Genomic DNA, 24,091 nt, shown 5'->3' with positions numbered 1-24,091 from the left:
AGTACTAATTCCACTTCCTAACAAACGGGAAGTATCAGATTGAGAGATGGTGGACACTTCTACCGATGCCAGTATCACAGCTATAGAATAACATCAAAACCATGAAAGGACAAACCACTAACAAGGGAACCGATGACTCCACTGGCATAACCTCCACTCATCAGTGTGTGTGTGTTATGAACACCATGAGGGATTTGTAAGAAGAATAAAATGACTGAAGTCAGCAATATACCACATTCACTGGCTTCCCAATACTGTGGATGCCAAACCACACAGCTCTCTACCCTCTCACCCACTGTTAACTCTCCCATTGAGATCCCACACACCTCCAATCTCTCCCTGACCAAGCCGCTTCCAAGAGAATTTGCCTTCCACCAAACCACTGAAGGCACTGCTTTGACTTCAGCTCCTGGCCTCAAGGTCCCACCTGCTCACAGGAACAGTGCTGAGACGGCACCTTGAAGCTGGCTTGGTCCCCCAGCCTCCCTCTAGACAACTGAGGTTGACATTCATTTCCACCAGATGTGTCCTCTTCACTCTCTTTATCAGAAATCAGAAGCACTGAGATCTTTTACCCAGTTCAGTGCTTCCCACCTACATTACCATAAAGGGAACACACTAATCACATGCCCTCCTAGGCACAGGTAATCAGTTTTTCCACAGGAAAGTTCCAGGAACCTGGATTTTACATAAACATCTTAAAAGAGTCCCATCATTGAGGGGAAAAAAAAAGCATTGCTTAGCTCTGCTGCCAAATCATGCACTCAGCCTGCTTCAATAGTGTTCTGCTAGGCTTAAAGTCTCCTAGGTGTGAGAAGTTACACTGAACAATCTTACACCGAACGGTTTCAACCTCACCTGCACATTACAGTGACCTGCAAACCACACCACACCCCATGCCAAGTACATCAGAACCTCCAGGGCTGGGACCAGATATCAATACTTTTTAAAGGTCCCCAGATGATTCCAGTGTCAGAGCCACGACTTTTGATTAATTCACATCTGTTCTGCTTTCTTAAGAGAGCAGGGGAGTGGACTGTGCCCGCTTTGTACCATCTCCACCTCTGCCTTCCAACCTCCCAGAAAGGCCTTTCTCCCTCCTCTCTACATGTTTACATTTAATTCAGGTTGAACCTTTCAAAGCTCAGCTGGAATTCCACCCCATTTTCAGGGTTCACCTCTGCCACTGATTTTTCTCTTTTGCAAAGGGAGAGCCTCATATATGCTAGCTGTCTGCTTCCTGCCTCATCCTAAGGCAGTGGCACTCCCCTTAAGGACCACAGCCTCGGACTCTACCCAGCAGCCCTGCCTCTCCTCCCATTTACATTCTCCACACAGCAGCCAGGGCAAGAAGCTTAAAACTCCTGCTCAGTGCCCACCAAAGGATGCCACTGTACTTAACGTCTTGCTCACTGGAACAAGCCCGACATAACCTGCGCTCCTGCCCTGCCTTTGGCCTCCTCCCCCACCCTCTATTCCTCACTCACCCTGCTTCCCAGCCATGCCGGCCACTTTCTGCTCACTGAGCATGCTGGCTACTTCATGCCTCGGGGCCACTTAGCTGACCCTGTTCCTTCAGGAGTCAGTACAAACGCCTCCTTCCCATGAGCTCTCACTGACCACACAGTCTAGGTCGGCAGCCCTGCCACATTCCCAGGCACTCCACCACTTCCACCTGGTTTAGCTTCTCCACAGCTTTTAACACTCTCAGAATTTTTTTTTTTGCTTATTGGTTTACTTGTTATTGTCTGTCACCTGCCTTAGGAATATAAATTCTCTTTCTTCTGTTGTTTCCATCACCACTCCAGAAATTAAGTTCTTGTGGAAAAAAGAACCTTATGAATTAATCAATGAGAGAATAAACATGAATAAATAAAACCTAAAACAAATTTATATACATCATGTGTAGTATCTTTACATGTGACTATCTCAGGAGCTCTTGCCTCTCTAATCAGACCACAAACCCATAATGGGCAGCAAGTCAACCTCTTCTTTTCCAGCCTTGACAGTCAAGCACTGTACTGAGCAAATATCATATGTTTAAGAATGTACTTGTTGATATTTTTGGCTGTTTTAGAAGATCCTCAGTATTGTATTCAAAAAAATATGTGTTTCTTTTAACCAACTTTCAGTTACCCATAATCCTCCGACCCCTAAACATCTACCTAAATTGTACATTTACTGTATCACACCTGAACAAGCACAATAGTCTGTAATTTTAATTTGTTTTCCAATGTTTACATCTTCAATCCCACTCTCTAAATTACATTCATCTTATTAGGCACTGGGCAACTTGTGAATCTGTAATTGCAGGCTCTGCCCGGATGTGGCCATTGATCTGCCTGAAACAGAGCCAAGCACATTTCTGTCTAACAGACATGCACCTGTTCAGATCAAACAGAGACCTCAGCCAAGAAACTGCTACAGGGATCCTCCAAGTCTTCAAGTACAAGGATTCTGCCTCTCTGGGGATAAGGCCTTCCTTCCTTCCTCTGAAAGCCTGCCTTAGATAGGCTATCGGTTCTGGTTTCAAGATTTTATTGTATTTATTAGTTTCCAACTGACATAGCAAAACCAGTCTGTGAAATCTAGACTTTAGTAAGAAGTAATCAAAAACTTACTGGACAAGAAGATAATCATTTTTTTTTCCTAAAACCTTAATGACAATCTCAGATACTAAGGAAATTGCTTTAAATGAAACAAGGAAGAAAAATACCCACAAAATTCAGGTAATTTTGCTAAGATCACTTAAAATAAAATTTTATTTATGCCCATAGTGGGCAATACTACCTTCCAATGCCCCCTTCTTATTTATTTCAGAATCAGTAACAGTTCAATCTTTCCCCAGCTAACTGCTAAACATATACCTTCAAATAACTCAGGCTTCTCCAAGGAGATAATCTCATAGTCCTAGGATACATAAAACATTCATAAAATCCCTTTTAATGTTCAGTTCTGAAAAAAAGTAATGTTCCTCTCAAGTGCAAAAGATTATAACACAAGCCATAAAACACACCAGTCCTCCTACTAGTGTCTTTCACAGCCTTGACGTACATACCTGTTATTCCTCAGGTTCTGGGAGTCCCCATAAATTCTGTTGACCCAAATGGGGAGACTCTGCTCCAAGACACTCACTGACCCTGCATTCTCTCTGCCTTTCACATGGAGATGTCACTCCACCTGGACTTTGACAGTGGACCTTGCTGGTACCAAAAAGACATTTTTAAATGTTGATTCATTAAATACATGTTCCCCTTCTCTCCCAAAATGTGAAATAGTTTTGACCTCATAATCAACTAAATCAATAAATAACATACACATCATGCATCGCTGTTATCACTGTTAAATAAAAGTTCTTTCTTCAAATCACCAGATTTCAAAATCTTGAATCCAACTCTGAGTGCTCTTTTTCCTCTCTCCCTACAGCCAGTTAATAAGCCGCATTATTTTTTTTTATTTCAAAATGCATTACTTTGGCCCCTTTTCATTCCCCCTGCCAGCATCTAGGGCCATGTCCTTCTCATTTCGTGCTTAGAACACTCCTATCTTCTCCTCCCAGGCTTTCCTGCCTTCAGTTTCTCCCCTCTCCTGGAATCAACACCTTGCTGCTGGATTAACACCAGTCCTAGTGCATAACTTTTAATGTCTCCTCATTATTGAATTATAAAGCCCAAACTTCATAAGAGCAATCACGTCTTCTGGTCCTGGGCACACCACACCCACACCTCAGGATGCTCTTCCCTCCCTGGGTTGTGTATTGCCATTTACTGAAGTTCTACGTGTCCTTCAAAGCTCACTCACATGCTCTCTCTTCCCTTAAGTGTTTCCTAACCACATTATACCAGTTACTTTTCTATTATTATTCATGAAACTCATTGCCAACTGCACGTGGATGGTCTTCCATATCTATTCTATTTCCCTCAGCAAAGTTGCTACTGAACAAAGGACCTCCTGGTCACCTGACTAAGCATACAGTCAGCAGTCTCTGCCTTGCTTGACCTCTCAGCTCATGCATTTCCTCATTCTCAAATTACTCTCTTCATTTGGTTTATGTGATACTAACTTCGGATTCTCTCCTAACTAATTAGCCTCTTTTCTCTTTTCTGTTTGCCAACTGCTGTGGTTTGAATGTTCAAGCCTCCTCCAAAATTCATAGGTTGAAATCTTAACCTCCAATGTGATGGTTTAGGAGATGGAGCCTCTGGGAGGTGGTTAAGTCAGAAGGGTGCAGTCCTCATGAGCGGGATCAGTGAGTGCCCTTACAGGGAGGCCCTGGAGAGGTCCCTTGCCCCTTTCATCATGTGAGGTCACAGAAAGAAGGCACTGCCTAGGAACGAGGCAGCAAGCCCACACCAGACACCATATCTGCTGCTGCCTTGATCTGGGACTTCTGAGCCTCCAGAAGTGTCTGTTCAACAGAAACCAATGTCTGTTGTTTATGAGCTGCCCAGTCTGTGGTATTTTTGTTATAACAGCCTGAAAAGACTAAGACACCAACTTTTACTCTCACCATTGTTCTTCACCCCAGCTGACACTAAGCTGCTCCCTTCTGTCACCCAGTTAGCTGCAGTGCCTCTCAGTAGGTCTGTGCCCACCCAGCCTCAGCCCCCTGCAATCTGTCTCAGGCTGAAGCCCAGTGATCTTCTCCCACAGTCACACTGTGTCACTCATCTGCTGAAAATACCTCAATAATGGTTTTCCAAGCATCCAACAGTCTCTCTCAGAATGAGGTCTAAGCACTGACTTTTTTCAAACTCTTCAAGTGATTCTAACGTGCATCCAAGTTTGGAAACCACTAGTCTAGCTATATTCACCTCCACACCTTATGTGTTTTGCTTTGTTTTTATCTAGAATATTCTCCTATCCCTTCTAAACACACCTATCCTGAGTGATTACTATTCAATCTTCAAATTTTAATTTAAATGCCTTCTCTGATGCTTGAATCAGCTCAGATTCCTCTGAAACGGGCCCCATAGGACCTGGTATTATACATTAACTATCTTCTGACTGTAAACTCTAAACATCAGTCTCACACTGTATCCTAAGCTCACAACACAGTTCCAGGCACAAGATGGGTGCTCAGAGGTCCCTGCTAAATGGATATTATAACAGTATTACAAGAAAAGGGTTATGAAAGCTCAGAGGTGAAAAGATTATTTCATCATGGAATCATATAAAATACTCTCTTCTGTAAAAACTCACAAGACTATTTGAAAATATGGATAACAGCCCTAGACTGACAGACAATCCAGAAATAGAAAAATACTGTAATTGGCCAATTTTGAATTTCATTTCACCATGGAAATAAAACATGTGACGGATGACATAATAGCTCATCATATGCCTTAAGTATGTGAACTAATTATAGGCTTGTTATGAAGACCTAGAGTCATTCACATGCCACTGTCTGGAGACATATTTCCAGCGCTAACATCCTTTTTTTAAGTATCTGCCAGCAAAGCCCCAAATGACAACTCTGTAAGAACATACGGATATGACCAAAAGTCACATACTTAATTCTGTAGAGTCTGTTCTCTAGCATAAGGAGACAAAGTAAAAATAGTGTTAATTCTGATAAAAGAGGCATAACCAAAGAGAGCTCAGACAGTCAATTATTATACTGTCAATTACGATTAAAATATATTCTTTGGTAAAAAGGAAAGCTCAATTCAGTTCTCTGCAGACAGCTTATTGCTAACCAAGCAGAACTCATTTCCACTGCTTTTTACTATTGTGATATTCCTGAAAATAAAGTCCACTCTCAGGGATTCTGGGTTTCATAACTTGCAGGGCTCAGCTATAAAGCAGTACAGCACAGCTCTATTAGCATTACATTTCATCCACCCATCACTCATGGTAAAGATCAGTGGTCTAGGAAATCAAAGAAACTTGACCAAAAGAGCAGCATAATCTCTTACCATTAAAAAAAATGAAATTAACATATATTTTTCGTGGAGAAAATAAGCCAAACCTAGTATATCCTGCGTTGCCAGATCAGATGATTTCACAGAGCTTATACTGTACTCAATTTAATTCATCAAATACATGTTGGGTGCCACAAGGTAAAGACACTAGAATAAGAGGTGAGAAGACTCAAAAGGTAAAGAAGGTCAGGCCTCCTACCATCAGGGGATAAGAAAAAAGGCAGGCCAAGAACGAGCTCTACCACAAGGCAAAAACACATCATTGTTGAACTGAGGTCCAGCTGATGCTACAGGAACCTGAAGGAATCAGTTCAAACTAGAGAGAAGCCAGAAAGACTTCATGTGGTATGAGTATCAACGGGTCACAGTTTTCCCCAGGGAGTCTTCTGCAGGAGGAAGGAGTGTGGACAGGGTGCAGAGGCGGGCACCTGAGCAAGGGCTCTGAGAAGATGGAGCTGGAGCAGAGGGAACAAAGAGGCACATAGGGAAGAGTGAACAGGGCTGTAGGGAAACTCTGGGTTCACGACGGGAAAGGACCTGAATGCGACCTGTTCCTAGACAACAGAACACTGTCCCTGCCTAAAAACTGATCTTAACTGTGTCTTAGGAAAAACTGCAGAGGCAAAATGGGTGGTAGGTGACCTACAGGGTGCTCCTGTAATGTTCAAGGAGAAATAATGTTTTACAGAAGAGAGAGTACTCACAGGGCTCCTTGTGGAAGGAAATAAACACTGAAAAATTATATGACTGAGAAATCAGAACAAAAGAATAGAAATGAGATTAGAATTTTTAATAACAATATAGAGACAGGGTAGAGAATGAAAACCCAGTTCCAGTTTTCCAATGTAATTCCCAAAATAATGAAATAGGGTGATAGCTAAATTCCCACAGAATTTTCTAAACAGTCTACTTATTCCTAACAGAATGAGACTGTTAGGCCTGTAGCACACCGAGCAGCTTCCACTTTTGCTACTGGATCGAAATGAGAACACAGCAATGATGCCAATCATTCAATTTTATTACTGGAAAAAAGAAAATTTACACACACCCTTAAACCTTTGTTCTTTCCTTTCCCACTGGGATAACCTGCTAAAAAGCTAGATCCAGGTCTTTGCAAGACAGAATTAAACAATAAAATTCTCAAGTTAAAAAACAAAATACAAAAAATGAGAAACTTAAATTCTTCTTCTGTTAAGGAATCAATGACAACTCCCTTCAGACTACAAAGCCGAGGAAGAAAACTACTATTTATTTTCTGTCTATGCATCAGGAAGCTTGGGGCCAAGCATTCCCCATTAAACCTCACCATTACCCATCACTGTCCTCCTCCTTCTCATTTTACAGAGGAGGGAAGTGAATCTCATAGGAGGTAAGTGATTTGCCTCAAGGAACTTAACCAATGTTGGTAGAGCTGACATTCAACTCAGTTTCCTCTAACTCCAAAATCCACACTCTTTCCAATAAGCTCTCCACCTCCAGAATTTGTCCTCAGCAACCTTCCCCTCACTAGTAACATCTCCTGTTTCTTCGCTGGCTCTTTTTTTCATTCATTTATGTTTGTTCATTCTTAAATTAATCATTGAGCACCTACTGGGGGCTAGACTTGGTTGATAACCACTCACTAGTGTATGCAGCTGTTTTATACTAAGCACAGTGCTCTAGGAATCGCCCTTTTCCTTATTCAAACATGTCAGAATGCACGTTAAAATCACATCATTTCCACTTGCTTACAAGATGCCTTCTGGTAAACATAAATCCATGATACTCAAGCCATAAAAACTCAGTGTCTTCTATCGTCCAGTAAATATTGAAGATTTTAGCTAGTTGGAAGAAAAAAACATTTACTTCAGAAGTATCTAGAAGATAACCCTAATTATTTAAGTAAATGTGGTAGCTGAGAATTCTTGGTAAAATTGTTAACACCATTAAAAGCAGAATATATGAATTAAGACCCTGCTGCCACAACATTTTTAGTATATAATTTTAACTAAAACATTGTGTAGTTGTGCGCATATATATGTTAAGTACCCTACTAATTAAATATTTATTTATAAATCATGCAATGGAAAACATGTCTGCACCAATTGGTATAGGTTTTCTGAGAAATAAATCACAGCATTGCTGATAAAATTTCACCTCCAAATGTAAGTCAGCAGAAGGAATGATACTTGATTCTTTCCAGAGAGGTCTCTTAACTCACCATGGACTGTGGAGTATCACTGTTAATTCAAGAACCCTGAACACTATAGTAATTACAGCAGTAATCTAAGAAGAAGCATTTTAAAAGCATACCACAGATTAAGCCATATACTAAATTGAACAAATAATATTGGACGAAGAGCAGAAATACAAGTACGGTATTCCCTAATTTTAAAAATGATATACCTGTGATACTGCTTTTAAAGCTAGAAGAAGCTGTGTACTACTACTCTTTACCCTTACAGAATAAAGAAAAGGAAGTTGGAAAAAATTGCTATTTCATTTAATAGTTGCTCACTATTCACACCAAAGCACTTGTGATCCCCACCAAAGGCCCAACTCCAGTCCTAATCAGGCCACCAACACACCCAAACATGCACACAGACAACCGTTCGGCTCTTCCCCCAGCTGCCCACAGACCCACCATCCCCTCCCACCAGTACCACACATGCTCCCAAAACTCATAATTACAGTAAATTAGTGTGAACTAAATCTATCACCAGGTATCTCCCCCAAAGAGCCAATATCAGTGTGTTCCACTCTTTCTAGTCAATAATTGCAGCATTCTACAGAGAACATGCCAAGTAAACAAGGGGATTAAAACTAAATGGGATTAATAATGAAAACTGGAAATAAGGGCATTTGGGTGGAACAAAGAAAATAAAAGTTGGCCTTAAGCAGTGTTTCTCAATCTTGGCTGTACTTCAGAATAACGTAAAGATGGTGAAAGAATACCGATAACCTCAGTCCAACCCCCAGAGATTCTGACATCATTTCTCTGGGGTGCAACGCAGGCATCAAGATTTTTCACAGCTCCCAGGGGATTCAAGTGCAGGGGCAGCATTTAAGCCACTACCAGGAACTCTGGCCTGATGTCTACCAACTCTGAAGAGGAAAAGCCTTTCAGAAAGTCACTTAAACATAAATTTTTAAACTGTACATTGCACACCTCATTAAAGGTACTTTTCTTTTTCACATAGCCCTGTGAGTACAAAAGGCCTAGGTACAAATGGCATTTGCTGTCTAAAAGAGAAATGAGCAGATAAGTTGTCATCACTGTGTTCACTGTCACAGATGCCTGTGCACAGACTAAGCACTTCTTTAACGAGAGGCTTCGGAGGGCCTGGAAAAGTACAGCTCACTGAGGCCCAGAGCCCTTCGGGTTGGCTGCCCTGTCTTCCTTGCCCCATCAGACATCAGAGAGCTGTGGGGCCACACAGAGCAGCCACCAAAATGGACTTGGCCTACTTTGGACGGAATCCTGCTTGGAAATTACACATATGAGGAGATGCTTTGTGGTTCACAGAGGAAAAACTAATCAGATGAGGATAAACATTTCATAAAATACACAGGTAGAAATAACTGCAGACTTATTAAAAGCATAGTTATCAACAAAATTAGACATTAAGTATGCAAAATGCCATCTAACTTGTATGACCTGGGAAGAAGAATACGGTCACTCTAACAAAAATATTACTTTACATAAAGAATGGACAAATTATATTAAGTTTCAGGGGAAGTTCCAGATATAAGCTATTATTAGAATAACAAGGGCAGGAGGAAAGATGCTTAAATTCTGCATATTCTGTTTTACTAGAAAATTAGAAAAACTCCAAATACAATTAAACGTATGTAGAGAGATGATTCAAGACAGCAGAGTAGGAGGACGTGCGCTCACTCCCTCTTGAAAGAGCACCGGAATTACAACTAACTGCTGAACAATCATCAACAAAAAGACACCAGAACTCACCAAAAAAGACACCCCACATCCAGAGACAAAGGAGAAGCCACAATGAGACAGTAGGAGGGTGCAATTGTGTTAAAATCAAATCCCATAAATGCTGGGTGAGTGACTCACAAACTGGAGAACAGTTATACTGCAGAAGTCCACCCACTAAAGTGAGGGTTGTGTGCCCCACGTCAGGCTTCCCAACCTAGGGGTCCGCCAATGGGAGAAGGAATCCCCAGAGAATCAGACTTTGAAAGCCAGCAGGATTTGATTGCAGGACCTCCACAGGGCTGAGGCAAATGGAGACTCCACTCTTGGAGGGCACACAAAAAAGTGTGCTCACCAGGACCCAGCGGGAAGGAGCAGTGACCCGATAGGAGACTGAAGCAGACCTACCTGCCAGTATTGGAGGGTTGCCTGCAGAGGTGGGGGGCAGATGTGGCTCACTGAGGAGAAAGGGACACTGGCGGCAGGGGTTCTGAGAAGTGCTCATTGGCGTGAGCCCTCCCAGAGTCCGCCATTAGCCCCACCAAAGAGCCTGTAAGCTCCAGTGCTGGGTCGCCTCAGACCAAACAACCAACAAGGTGGGAACACAGCCCCAACCACTGGCAGACAAGCAGATTAAAGTTTTACTGAGCACCACCCACCCAGCCCTAGCCACCATCAGTCCCTCCCATCAGGAAGCACACAGGAGTCTCCTAGATAGCTTCCTCCACAAAAGGGCAGACAGCAGTACCAAGCAGTATCAGTAGTATTTTGTCTTGTGGAACTGAAAACCACAGCCACAGAAAGAGAGAGAAAATGAAAAAGCAGAGGACTTTGTAGCAAATGAAGGGACAAGACAAAACCCCAGAAAAATAACTAAATGAAGAGGAGATAGGCACCCTTCCAGAAAAAGAATTCAACATAATGATGGTGAAGATGATCCAGGACTTTGAAAAAAGACTGGATGCAAAGATCAAAAAGTTGCGAGAAAAGTTTACCAAAGACCTAGAAGAATTAAAGAACAAACAAACAGAGATATGCAACACAATAACGGAAATGAAAAATACACTAGAAGGAACCAATAGCAGATTAACTGAGGCAGAAGGGCAAATAAGTGACCTGGAAGATAGAATGGTGATAATTACTGATGCAGAAAAGAATAAGGAAAAAAGAATGAAAAGAACTGAAGACAGCCTAAGAGACCTCTGGGACAATGTTAAACACACCAACATTCGCATTACAGGGGTCCCAGAAGGAGAAGAGAGAGAGAAAGGACCTGATAAAATACTGGAAGAGATTCTAGTTGAAAACTTCCCTAACATGGGAAAGGAAATAGCCACCCAAGTCCAGGAAGCACAGAGAGTCCCAGGCAGGATAAACCCAAGGAGAAACAAGCCAAGACACATAGTACTCAAATTGACAAAAATTAAAGACAGAGAAATATTATTAAAAGCAACAAGGGAAAAACGACAAATAACATACAAGGAAACTCCCATGTGGTTAATGGCTGACTTCTCAGCAGAAACTCTGCAAGCCAGAAGGGAGTGGCGCGATATATTTAAAGTGATGAAAGGGAAGAAACTACAACCAAGAATACCTTACCCAGCAAGGATCTCATTCAGATTTGATGGAGAAATCAAAAGCTTTACAGACAAGCAACAGCTAAGAGAATTCAGCACCACAAAACCAGCCCTACAATAAATGCTAAAGGAACTTCTCTAAGCGGGAAACATAAGAGAAGAAAAGGATCCACAAAAAGAAAAACAAAACAATTAAGAAAATGGTAATAGGAACATATATATCAATAATTACCTTGAATGTAAATGGACTAAATGCACCAACCAAAAGACACACACTGGCTGAATGGATACAAAAACAAGACCCATATATATGCTGTCTACAAGAGACCCACTTCAGATCTAGGGACACATACAGACTGAAAGTGAGGGGATGGAAAAAGATATTCCATGCAGAAGGAAAACAAAAGAAAGCTGGAGTAGCAATGCTCATATCAGATAAAATAGACTTTAAAATAAAAAAAAAAAAAGTTACAAGAGACAAGAAAGGACACTACATAAAGATCAAGGGATCCATGCAAGAAGAGGAGATAATTATAAATATATATGCACCCAATATAGGGGCACCTCAATACATAAGGTAAATGTTGACAACTATGAAAGAGGAAATCAACAGTAACACAATCATAGTGGGGGACTTTAACACCCCACTTACACCAATGGACCGATCGTCCACACAGAAAATTAATAAGGAAACACAAGCTTTAAATGACACAATAAATCAGCTTGAATTAATAGATACCTACAGGACATTACATCCAACAACAGCAGATTACACATTCTTCTCAAGTGCACATGGAACATTCTCCAGGATAGATCACATTTTGGGTCATAAATTAAGCCTTGGTAAATTCAAGAAAACTGAAATCGTATCAAGCAGCTTTTCTGACCACAACGCTATGAGATTAGAAATCAATTAAAGGAAAAAAGCTGTAAAAAACACAAACACATGGAGGCTAAACAACACACTACTAAATAACCAAGAGATCACTGATGAAATCAAAGGGGAAATCAAAAATATCTAGAGACAAAAGACAATAAAAACACAACAATCCAAAACTTATAGGATGCAGCAAAAGCAGTTCTAAGAGGTAAGTTTATACAAATACAATCCTACCTCAAGAAACAAGCAAAATCCCCAATAAACAATCTAACCTTACACCTAAAGAAACTAGAGAAAGAAGAGCAAACAAAACCCAAAGTTAGTAGATGGAGAAAAATCAAAACGATCAGAGCAGAAATAAATGAAATAGAAACAAAGAAAACAATAGCAAAAATCAATAAAAATAAAAGCTGGTTCTTTGAGAAGATAAATAAAATTGATAAACCTCTAGCAAGATTCATTAAGAAAAAGAGGGAGAGGACTCAATAAAATTAGAAATGAAAGAGGAGATGTTACAACAGACACCACAGAAATAAAAAGCACTGTAAGAGACTACTACAAGCAACTATATGCCAATTAAATGGACAACTTGGATGAAATGGACAGATTCTTAGAAAGGTATAACCTTCCAAGACTGAATCAGGAACACATAGAAAATATGAACAGACCAATCACAAGTAATGAAATTGAAACTGTGATTAAAAATCTTCCAACAAACAAAAGTCCAGGACCAGATGGATTCACAGGTGAATTTTTTCAAACATTTAGAGAAGAGCTAACACCCATCCTTCTCAAGCTCTTCCAAAAACTGCAGAGGAGAGAACACTCCCAAACTCATTTTATGAGGCCACCATCACCCTAATACCAAAAGCAGACAAAGATACTACAAAAAAGAAAATTAAAGACCAAAATCACTGATGAATTTAGATGCAAAAATCCTCAACAAAATACTAGCCAACAGACTCCAACAACACATTAAAAGGATCATACACCATGATCAAGTGGGGTTTATCCCTAGAATGCAAGGATTCTTCAATATATGCATATCAATCAATGTGATACACCACATTAACAAATTGAAGGATAAAACCACATGATAATCTCAATAGATGCAGAAAAAGCTTTTGACAAAATTCAACACCCATTTATGATAAAAACTCTCCAAAAGGTGGGCATAGAGGGAACCTACCTCAACACAGCAAAGGCCATATGTGACAAACCCACAGCAAACATTCTTCTCAATGGTGAAAACCTTAAAGCATTCCCTCTAAGATCAAGAACAAGACAAGGGTACCCACTCTGACCACTATTATTCAACATAGTTTTGGAATTTTAAGTCACAGCAATCAGAGAAGAAAAAGAAATAAAAGGAATCCAAATTGGAAAAGAAGAAGTAAAACTGTCACTGTTTGCAGATGACATGAAACTATACATAGAAAATCCTAAAGATGCCACCAGAAAACCACTTGAGCTAATCGATGAATTTGGTAAAGTTGCAGGATACAAAATTAACACAAAGAAATCTCTTGCATTTCTATGCACTAACAATGAAAGATCAGAAGGAGAAATTAAGGAAATAATCCAATTCACCATTGCAACAAAAAGCACAAAATAGCTAGGAATAAACCTAATCAAGGAGGTAAAAGACCTGTACTCAGAAAGCTATAAGACACTAATGAAAGAAGTCAAAGATGACACAAACAGAGAGATATACCATGTTCTTGGATTGGAAGAATCAACATCGTGAAAATGACTATACTATACAAATTAATCCACAGATTCAATGTAACCCCTATCAAATTACCAATAGCATTTTTCACAGAACTAGAACAAGAAATTTTACGATTTGTATGGAAACACAAAAGACCCCGAACAGCCAAAGCAATCTTGAGAAGGAAGACAGAGTTGGTGGAATCAGGCTTCCTGACTTCAGGCTATACTACAAGGCTACAGGGATCAAGACAGTATGGTACTGGCACAAAAACAGAAATATAGATCAATGGAACAGGATAGAAAGCCCAGAGATAAACTATGGTCAACTAATCTATGACAAAGGAGGCAAGGATATACAATGGAGAAAAGGCAGCCTCTTCAGTAAGTGGTGCTGGGAAAACTGAATAGCAACATGTAAAAGAATGAAATTAGAGCACTCCTTAACACCATACACAAAAATAAACTCAAAATCATTACAAACCTAAATGTAAGGCCAGACACTATAAAACTCCTAGAGGAAAACATAGGAAGAACACTATTCTACATAAATCACAGCAAGATCTTTTTTGATCCACCCCCTAAAGTAATGGGAATAAAAAAAATATAAATAAGTGGGACCTAATGAAACTTAAAAGCTTATAGGAAACTATAAGCAAGACGAAAAGACAACCCTCAGAATGGGAAAAAATATCTGCAAACGAATTAACAAAGGATTAATCTGCAAAATATGTAAACAGTTTATCCAGCTCAATATCAAAAAAACAAACAACCCAATCAAAAAATGGTCCAAAGACCTAAACAGGCATTTCTCCAAAGATGACGTATGGATGGCCAAGAGGCACATGAAAAGCTGCTCAACATCACTAATTATTAGAGAAATGCAAATCAAAACTGCAATGAGGTATCACCTCACACCGGTGAGAATGGGCATCATCAGAAAATCTATAAACAGTAAATGCTGGAGAGGGTGTGGAGAAAAGGAAATGCTCTTGCACTGTTGGTGGGAATCTAAATTGATACAGCCACTATAGAGAACAGTATGGAGGTTCCTTGAAAAACTAAAAATAGAATTACAATATGACCTAGCAACCCCACTACTGGGCATATACCCAGAGAACACCATAATTCAAAAAGACACATGCACTCCAATGTTCACTGTAGCACTATTTACAATAGCCAGGACATGGAAGCAACCTAAAAGTCCATCAACAGATGAATGGATAAAAAAGATGTGGTACATATATACAATGGAATATTACTTAGCTGTAAAAACCAATGAAACTGGGACATTTGTAGAGACATGGATGGACCTAGAGACTGTCATACAGAGTGAAGCGAGTCAGAAAGAGAAAAACAAATATTGTATATTAACACATATATGTGTAATACAGAAAAATGGTACAAATCAACCGGTTTGCAAGGCAGAAACAGAGACACAGATGTAGAGAACAAACATATGGACACCAAGTGGGGAAAGCAGGGAGGGTTGTGGGGAATGAATTGGGAGACTGGGATTGCCATATATACATTACTAATAAGAAAAAAAATACCAAATTGTACACTCTAAACATATGAAGTTTATTGTCTGTTAACTGTATCTCAATAAAATTTCTTAAAAAAAAAAAGTATGTAGAAGGAGAAGCATTACTTAAATTTTTACCAGTTACTTTTTAACCCAGTGATTACTTTTCAAATTGATACAAAATGTTAACATTTTATCTGTATTACATTTTACACCAAAAAATCCTACCTTAGCTGGAAAATTATTTCTGCTACCAATATTTACAAACCTAATCAGAAATAATCATTTAAATATCAAGCCAAGAAACATCTTTGAAAACCTACTGCATAAGACTGCACTAAGGGAGGACACAAAAGCAGCTTAGCCTGTTCTTCGTGTGACTTATTAATTAAAAGAGTAATGAGGAATGTTTAGAGCTGGGCTTTGAAAGCATAAGAACCAGCTTGCTCTGGAAGCAATCTTTTTCTTGTTTATGTCAAAGCACAAAACTTGGCAGATGTGAATTAAATATACACAGGCAATATTTCTCTCTGACTCTGAGAGAAATGGGAGAGACCAAAAACAAGAAAAATTATCATGCTTACCATGAAATAACAAGAGTAGCTCCCAGTCTCAGTGTCCCCTTCACAGCACACACCCCAGCCAGGCACTCCCGTGGATTTAGTTTTTACACTTACTCTAAGAAAGGCTTTCAAACAATTTAATTTTTAAAAATCACAGAAATCAGTTCTCTAAAACAGGAGATTCAACTGAAAAGGCCACAATTTATGTGCAGTATGAGAGACGTAATAATGCTCTTCCTCCTGAATGAGTCCTTTGTCTCCATATTCCATTTCGGAATTCACTCAAATTCACATGATATCCAAATTAGCTGGTTTGGCTCTTAGAATCATCCAGAATACAATGTAAGTACATGTGTTTACAGTTGTACACGCGTGACTGACTTCACTTATGACTCAGTGTTTTTTGTCTTGTTGCCTGCAACATGCTAGCAGTCATTGACAGCAATACATTTCTTTTTAGCTATGTTACATTATACACTTATTGAAGGATTGGTATAATATAATCGGAACTTAAGGTTTTCTACTAGTTTCTAGAATACAATATATTGTTTCTCCTATGCAATATTTTCCCCTACAATTTATCTCCAAAATGACTTGAAATAGATATAAGAAAAGTTTTTTCCCTGCAAAAAAAGGGGGGCTGTCTTATACAACTGCACATCTTATATACAGAAAATAAGGCATCTATTCAGGACTGCACATAGGATGCCTATGAAGAAGAGACAAGGGAAACAGGATGGAGGGAGGAGGTGACGAGAGGGGGTATAAAGAGGGAAGAGAGAAATTCTCCTAGAACAAGAATCCACAATACTCATCTCCTAGATTCCTACGTTTATATATGTATTTCACTGAATGGTATCAAACAGTATCAAATCTGGTCATTAGAGTCACATTACTATTAATTCTGCTATTTTATTTCTTTGCTCATTTTCTCTAAGTTCCACTACCTGCTTCAGCTCAAGCAGGCTCTAAATGAACACTTTCTCAATTCTTTGGTGACTGAGGGCCAAGTATTATCAGTTGGTATTAAGGAATCTTTCAGAGTCTTGCCAACAAATCCCTTGGTATGTAAATGTCATATGTCATATGACCCCTTTTCTGGAGAGGTCTCATTATGTTCCCTGAGGATATATTTCACGTTTATGTGTTTATTAATCCAGTGGTTTCTGCAGTTCTCAAACTTCAGTTTTCATCAGACTCACCGTGGGGCTGGTTAAGCCACAGATTGCTGGCTCTACCCCAAGGTTCCTAATTCGGTTAAGGGGTGAGGTCTGTAAATCTGTCACATTCACACCTGATGCTGATGCAGCTGATCTGGGGACCACAGTTTGAGAAACACCTGTTTAAGAAAACACTTTAAAGTATTAGAAGGGCATGGTTCAACAATCCTACAGGAATCCCACTCCACTTGTCACCCATTTAACCTCTGGCAAGTTAGCTAACTTGTTTTCCTCATTCCTTTATCTATACAATCAAAGCAAGAGGTACGGCAGACTCAGACCAGAGTTGAAACAGCAGGGGAAGAAATGCAAGAATGAGAATCCAAAGGCAGTTTGAAAACAGAAACAACAGAACCAGTAGACAGATTTAGGAAGCAGGGTGGGTGGCGCAGGAGAACTTTAAAGGGGAGGAGCTCCTTGAAGAGCTGCCAGGAATGACTCTCAGAAACACACATCAAAGGGCACCGACTCCCTCTTCCAGAATAGAGGGCGGCTCCTTCTTGGGGCCAAGGGTCAGTCTCTCCACGTGTGCTCCGTAGCTCTTCTAGGTTTAGGGCCCCAAGCCACCTGTGATTCCTTTATTATCCTCTTCCTTTTGTATCTTCCCCTTTCCTCTCTCTGTTCCTCCCCACCAAAGTACCAGTGGGCTGATGTCTTTTCCATCCTAACAAGAAAACTTTCTCTCCACCTTGCACCCACCCCAAATGCCAACCTGTCACTTCTCCTTCCTTCACAAACACCCCCCACCAGGGTCCCCTGTCCCCACTCCTCACACTGTGGTCTTCAGAGCAGCAGCGCCGACATCACTGGGAGCTTGTCAGAAATGCAGAATCTCAAGGCCAGTCCTATTTACCCTAGTCTTCTGACCTCCTGGCTTTGACAATGGAATTGACATTATTCCATTAATTTTCCCACAGCTCTCTACCTGGATTCTCTTCACTGCACACTGAACTAATCTAAAAAGATAAATTGTAAGATGTTTAGGATCCAAGTATAAAATCCAGAATCCTCAAGGTATCTTCAGATTTCTAACAGAATCTCAATATTTGAAAACCAAAAGCAGGCCATTCAAAACACACACACACACACACACACACACACACACACAAACACCCTGCAGAAAATGAATATAATCCTAGATGGAAGTATTAGGGGAACCACTGACCAAAACCCCCCACCCTGGCCAGGCACAACAGTAACCACTTGCATGAGTTATTTTACAACAGGAGGTCCTGGTAAGGAACGCAGAACTGACAAGCTACCACCAACTGGAAGATTCAGTTAAGGTCAAAAGGGAGAGGAGACTCCAGTCCACATGTCCTACCAACCTCCCAGAATCCTTCTCGCTGGAATCCATCTTGACTAAGTTATGCACGCACCACCGGGAAGGACCCTGAGTCAGAATGATTGGTTAGCGACAACCTGGAAACTAACCCCATTACCATAAACCTGAGGCTGCTAGCCACGTGACAGAGCAGCTCTCCTGGGTTCCCTTCCCCTGCTGCTCTCGGCCCGGGCATCCCTTTCCAAAAAGTCTTTTGCTTTGTTAGCACGTGTCTTCTTGGACAATTCATTTCTGAGTATTAGACAAGAGCCCACTCTTGGGCCCTGGAAGGGCTCCCCCTTCCTGCAAAAGAAGGACTAGATTAAATTTGCTACAGGTGAAAGTATTCCCCTCAAAAATCAAAATGAGCGAAGACCTAGGAATGCACAAGTACTTTGAGCAGTTTTAACTTTTGTTCTGCAGAGGGGCCATCAGCATTGCCACTCTTCATTTATTCTGTTCTGATGACACCACTGTGTGCTTGCACAGGTCCCTCAGAAGAGGGGTCCTGATACTCACCCTACCTGAGTGGGTCCCTTTCCCGAGGGTGCTGGATTCGCCCTCTGATCCTCCTTCCACCGCTACAGGGGTTTGGTAGATCTCCAGAAATGACAGATCAGCAAGCCACTTTGATCCAGATATTAACACACAAATCTTGTTTGCACATATTCATTCAATAAATATCACCAAGAAGCCCCTCCACCCCAGGCACCATGCTAACCTAGGAATACAGTGGTGACGAGAAAAGATGCACTCCCTGCAAGCATGGAGTGTAGGCCTTATGGGGAAGACAGGCTGATTAAACCATTGTGCATTAGCTCACAAATGCTGTGAAAGTACAGGATATTATGCTCCCCACCTCCCCGTCCCGCCAATTAGGAGAATCAGATCTAGTCTAGGGAGGTAGTCAACGAAGGCTGAAGAGATTTGAAAACTACATCAGCAGAATACTGTAGTGCACAACTAGACCAAAAGGAGAGGGAGAACATATTCCCCAGAGAGAAACCACATGCGTAAAAGCCTGGATCTGAGAGAGAACAAGGTGGAGGAAGAAATTCTGCGTGTCGCAGAGCAGAAATGTGGGGGACATAGTGGTGAGAGGCTGGGCTGGAAAAGGGAGCGAGTACTACACTGTGCAGAGGCTTGGGGCCCATTTTACGGTTCGGGGACTTCATCCTAAAGTAAGGGAGAAGACCTGAGACTGGGCTGCAATACGCACTTGAACACAGCAAGGCAACAGCCACAGACATAGAGTCCAGTTGGAATTTTTTCAGACAAGACCAAGGCAGTGGTACGGGGAATGAAGAGAAGCGGAGGGAATCCAGAGATGCACTCCAACTGGGGCATTACCTGGACATGCCAGATACCCTCTTGAAACGCAGCTGAGGTGGTATGATGCAGTGAGATTCTGAGCCTGGCACAGGGAGAGCGCAGCAGGACTGATGGCCTCCACCTGGAGCACTCCACATATGGGATGCCCCGCTGCCTCGCCCAGGCCCAGCCCCTGAAGCTCCCTCAGGCCCCGTCTGTGTGCCAGGGCTTGTTTGGCCCGCCTGACTCCCTATCTCCACCATTCCTACCAGAGCCAGTGCCTGTGATGATAAGGAAGGTGTTCACATTTCTAAATTATCACCTTGTCACTATTAAAGCCATTAAAAATTCTAAGCTTTTTCAGCCTTCAGTTTAATTTCTTTGTAGGTTGATGGTCTCTGACATCAAAAGTTTAATTCAATTTTTATATATAATGGGTAAAGCATTTCTAATGTACAATGATAAATTTACTTTAAATTATTTTACAGACTTTCATTAGAATCTATATTAAAATAAGGACACATTCTCTGAAGTTTATGTACATTATGCATGTGTGTTTTAAATCAACTGCAATTTTAGGCAAAATCCCACTATTATTATACTTTACAATTTATAGTATAGGAGTTTATGTGAAGAAGGAAATGCTTATGCATTCATCTTCCAAGCTCCTTCAGCATCTGTAAAACAGGGAAGGCCCCAACATATAAATGCTGAGCTCCACAACTGTGTCTGCAACTCTGTTATTGGCGGTGTCTCCCCAGTATGTGGTCTGGAACAGGGTGAGAAGGAAGGGAAGGGACAGAGGCTGAGTAGGCAGGACCAGAAGAGTGGCAACTGGGAGCCAAGACAAGCTCCACACTGGGTGGCGGTGATATCCAGCCCCTGCTCAGACACCTCATCAGCACCAGTCAGCTAAGAAACTCTGCCTGAATGCAGACTTAGAGGAAATGAGAAGTGGGGTCTGGGGTAGGCAGTGGGGCAGTGACAGCTCACTCTTCAGGGTATAAAGCAGTAAGGGGAACAGCAGGGGATGGTGGACAAACTTGAGCAACGTCAGCAAGAAGGACAGGGAAGCTCCCAAAGCCATCTGGCTGGGCCGGATGCTCCCTGGGACCCCAAACTGGGAAGAGCTAAGTTCAACCTAAACTGACAGTGCTGCCCTGCCCAACACACTCCCCAGTCCCAAGCACGCGACACCTGAGCCCCGGATCCAATGAGCATTTACTAAATAAACAGATAAGTCAATGAGTTAATTTGGTTTGATTTACTCTTACGTTCTTTTCACTTTGGCCAATTGCTCATCCAGTAACCTACGTATCATTTGTGAAGATATTGAGTAGGTCAGTTGTAGGGGAAAAAGCATATGTCCGCCAGGGCATCCATCTCCGTCCCCCCGTAATTGCCAAAGCACTGTGCAAGTATCACAGCAACCGTCCAGATCCCCGCCCCCCACCCCCGCACATTCGCACACACAAACACACACACACTCAAACCTTAGATATAAATCTGCTCACTGAAGTCCTAAGGCATTTTTTCCACTAACAAGGCCCTGTGCCTGTCACCACATCCCCAAAGGAGAAATCACCACGGCCTCACAAGCCATCGCCACCAGGGGGAGTCCAGCATGAGGCACCATGGGAAGTGAGGGAAAGGTTTTAGGCAAAGGAGTAACATGATCTGATTTATATCTTTCACAAATCACCTGAATTACATTGCACAATCACAATGTGAGGGTCAGTCCTCTGAGTCAAAATGGCAAACGGCTCCTGGGGAAGGAGGTGCCAGGTGCTCCAGTATGTCCCCGGGGTCCCGGTTTTCCCTGTGGTCCTTGTGTCATTATTACGGCCCCCTTTTCACTCTCTCTCAAGGGTCCCATGGAGACCACACATTGTTTGGCCCACTCACTGACAGGGAATGTTCCTCAGGCTGACATCCAAAGCCCTTCTGAACCTGGTCTCAACTCACCTCTCCTCTTCTCCCAACAGATCTCCACCTTACAGTGTCCTGGGCTCTGAGATGTCCTGCTGCCCGGCTCATGCTCCTGCCCCTTGCTGCAGGCTCTCACCACCTCACTACAAACAGATCCCTGAGGCCCAGACCTGAGAAGCCTTGTCCAGAAAGCAGGCAAAATGAACCGCTTCCTCCCTCTGCACCCTGTTGCACTCTGTCGCTATCTCTATGATAACGTTCATCACAACTGGGTTAATTTCCCATAGGTCTGTCTTCCCTGCTAACACAGCGGGTACTTCGTGGTAAGGGCAGCACCTCTCTCTATGTGTTTCTGGGTCCTCACCACCCACCACATGCCTGGTCCAGAGCTGATACTTGACATTGGACTGCTGGATGAATTACGTAATATAAAAGCAACATAAAATTCAGAGTAAAAAAATATGGATGAAGGAGATTTTTTAATTAATTTCTCCAGTAAGCTTAAAGCATTACTGCCTTCTCGTCTAGACAATTTTCATTTTCCAACTTCAGCCCCATGTGCAATGTAGCCCCATTCATTTGAAAGTGACAATAAGCTTTTCATGAATGACTAGAAGTAAGAAATCTTTACAGGGCAAGAAGAAGTCTAATTTTAGGAAACTAAACAACTTGGTGTTTTGGTAATAAATTTCTAAACAGCTGTGAAGCGGAACTAAAACAGATTGATATATCCCCAAGTTTCATCCACTCACCACTCTCAAATGATCCTGAACAAATCCTGCTCAGAAGAAGTTTTTGACGCAATTGCAGAACTTCAGCTTCCAAGGCTTCGACTTTTGATCTCCACTTTGATTCCTGCCCAGATACCATCCTTGCAAGATGCTCCGTGTATTCTCTGCTGCTTTTGTCTGCTGGCTTTGAGCGGATAATTGCCAAGGCCAGAGCCAGCTTTGAAGTTCTCAAATACCATGCTTGATCATCCATACTGGCTTTTGTACCTATCATGTAATAATAAAAAAAAAAGTTACAGAAATCTCTTTTAACTTTTGCAGTACATTGCATTTGCTCAAAATTGATTCTGCAGAATAACACTAATTATTAAGTTTACAACTTGAAACCAAGTAGCAGAAAAATTTCTCAGGAACTGAAGACAGTGTGAAAAAAATATGCAGAAGAAAAATGCAAACACATGCATGTTAAGTGTATTAAGAGTCAAAACAGTAGGTGCGGATAATCTGACAAATTCTTGGAATGCAAAAAACACAAATTAATTCATTTAGCGGTTTCTAACCCGAGACACACATCGGAATCTCTGAGGGAGCTTTTTAATATATATACCTGGTCTCATCCCTCCAAAATTCTGATTCAGCAAACCTGGGGCAGGACTGAGGTTTTTATATCTTATAAAGAGTTCACTGGAAGGCAGGTTTGAGGTTCGTTCACCCATCTCCTCATTTGGTTGCCTCCTGAATAAACCCTTTCTCTGCTGCAAACTTTGGCATCTCAGGGTCTGAGTTGCTGCACCCTAGCCAATCACAGCTTGTCCTTCAAGATTCCACCTGGTTCTTACCTCCCTAAGAAGCCTCATTTGATGCCTTGACCCAGGACAATCAACCCCAAAAGTTTGGACAACCATGAGGAAACAAAGAAACACCATGCAGGCAAAGGAGCAGGAAAAAACCCATAAGACCAAATAAATGAGGAGGAAATAGGAAAAATGCCTGAAAAAGAAAGAGTAATGATAGTCAAAATGATCCAAAATCTCGATAACAAAATAGAGGAAGTACAAGAAACAGTTCATAAGAACTCAGAAAAACAAACAGCAATGGATAAAAAAATAACTGAAATTAAAAATACTCTAGATGCTATAACCAGCAGAATGACTGAGGCAGAAGAACGAATAAGTGAGTTGGAAGATAGAATGGGGGAAATAAACGCCACAGAGCAGGAAAAAGAAAAAAAGAATAAAAAGATTAGAAGACAGTCTCAGAGACCTCAGTGATAACATTAAGCGTAGCAACATTCGAATTATAGGCATCCCAGAAGAAGGAGAAAACAAGAAAGGGTCTGAGAAAATATTTGAAGAGGTTATAGTGGAAAACTTCCCCAACATGGGAAAGGAAATAATTCACCAAGTCCAAGAAGCACAGAGAGTCCCATACAGAATAAACCCAAGGAGAAATACACCAAGACACATATTAATCAAACTAAC

The 24,091-nt window shown here is 41.3% G+C and overlaps 1 protein-coding gene across 1 annotated transcript in view; it reads right to left on the bottom strand.

The window, feature by feature from the left end:
- MEI4 (meiotic double-stranded break formation protein 4) overlaps positions 1 to 22,863 on the bottom strand; it is a 166,189-nt gene extending 143,326 nt beyond the window's left edge. Inside the window, exon 1 of the mRNA XM_057737768.1 lies at positions 22,632 to 22,863. Within this exon, the coding sequence (XP_057593751.1) occupies positions 22,632 to 22,863 (232 nt within the window). The remainder of the gene's footprint in view (positions 1 to 22,631) is intronic.
- Positions 22,864 to 24,091: the final 1,228 nt, after the last annotated feature.

The sequence above is a fragment of the Hippopotamus amphibius genome, chromosome 6 (assembly GCF_030028045.1).
Source record: "Hippopotamus amphibius kiboko isolate mHipAmp2 chromosome 6, mHipAmp2.hap2, whole genome shotgun sequence".
In the NCBI taxonomy this organism is placed as follows: domain Eukaryota; kingdom Metazoa; phylum Chordata; class Mammalia; order Artiodactyla; family Hippopotamidae; genus Hippopotamus; species Hippopotamus amphibius.
Note: the sequence above shows the minus strand (reverse complement) of the source record. Positions and strands in the feature narration are given on the sequence as shown.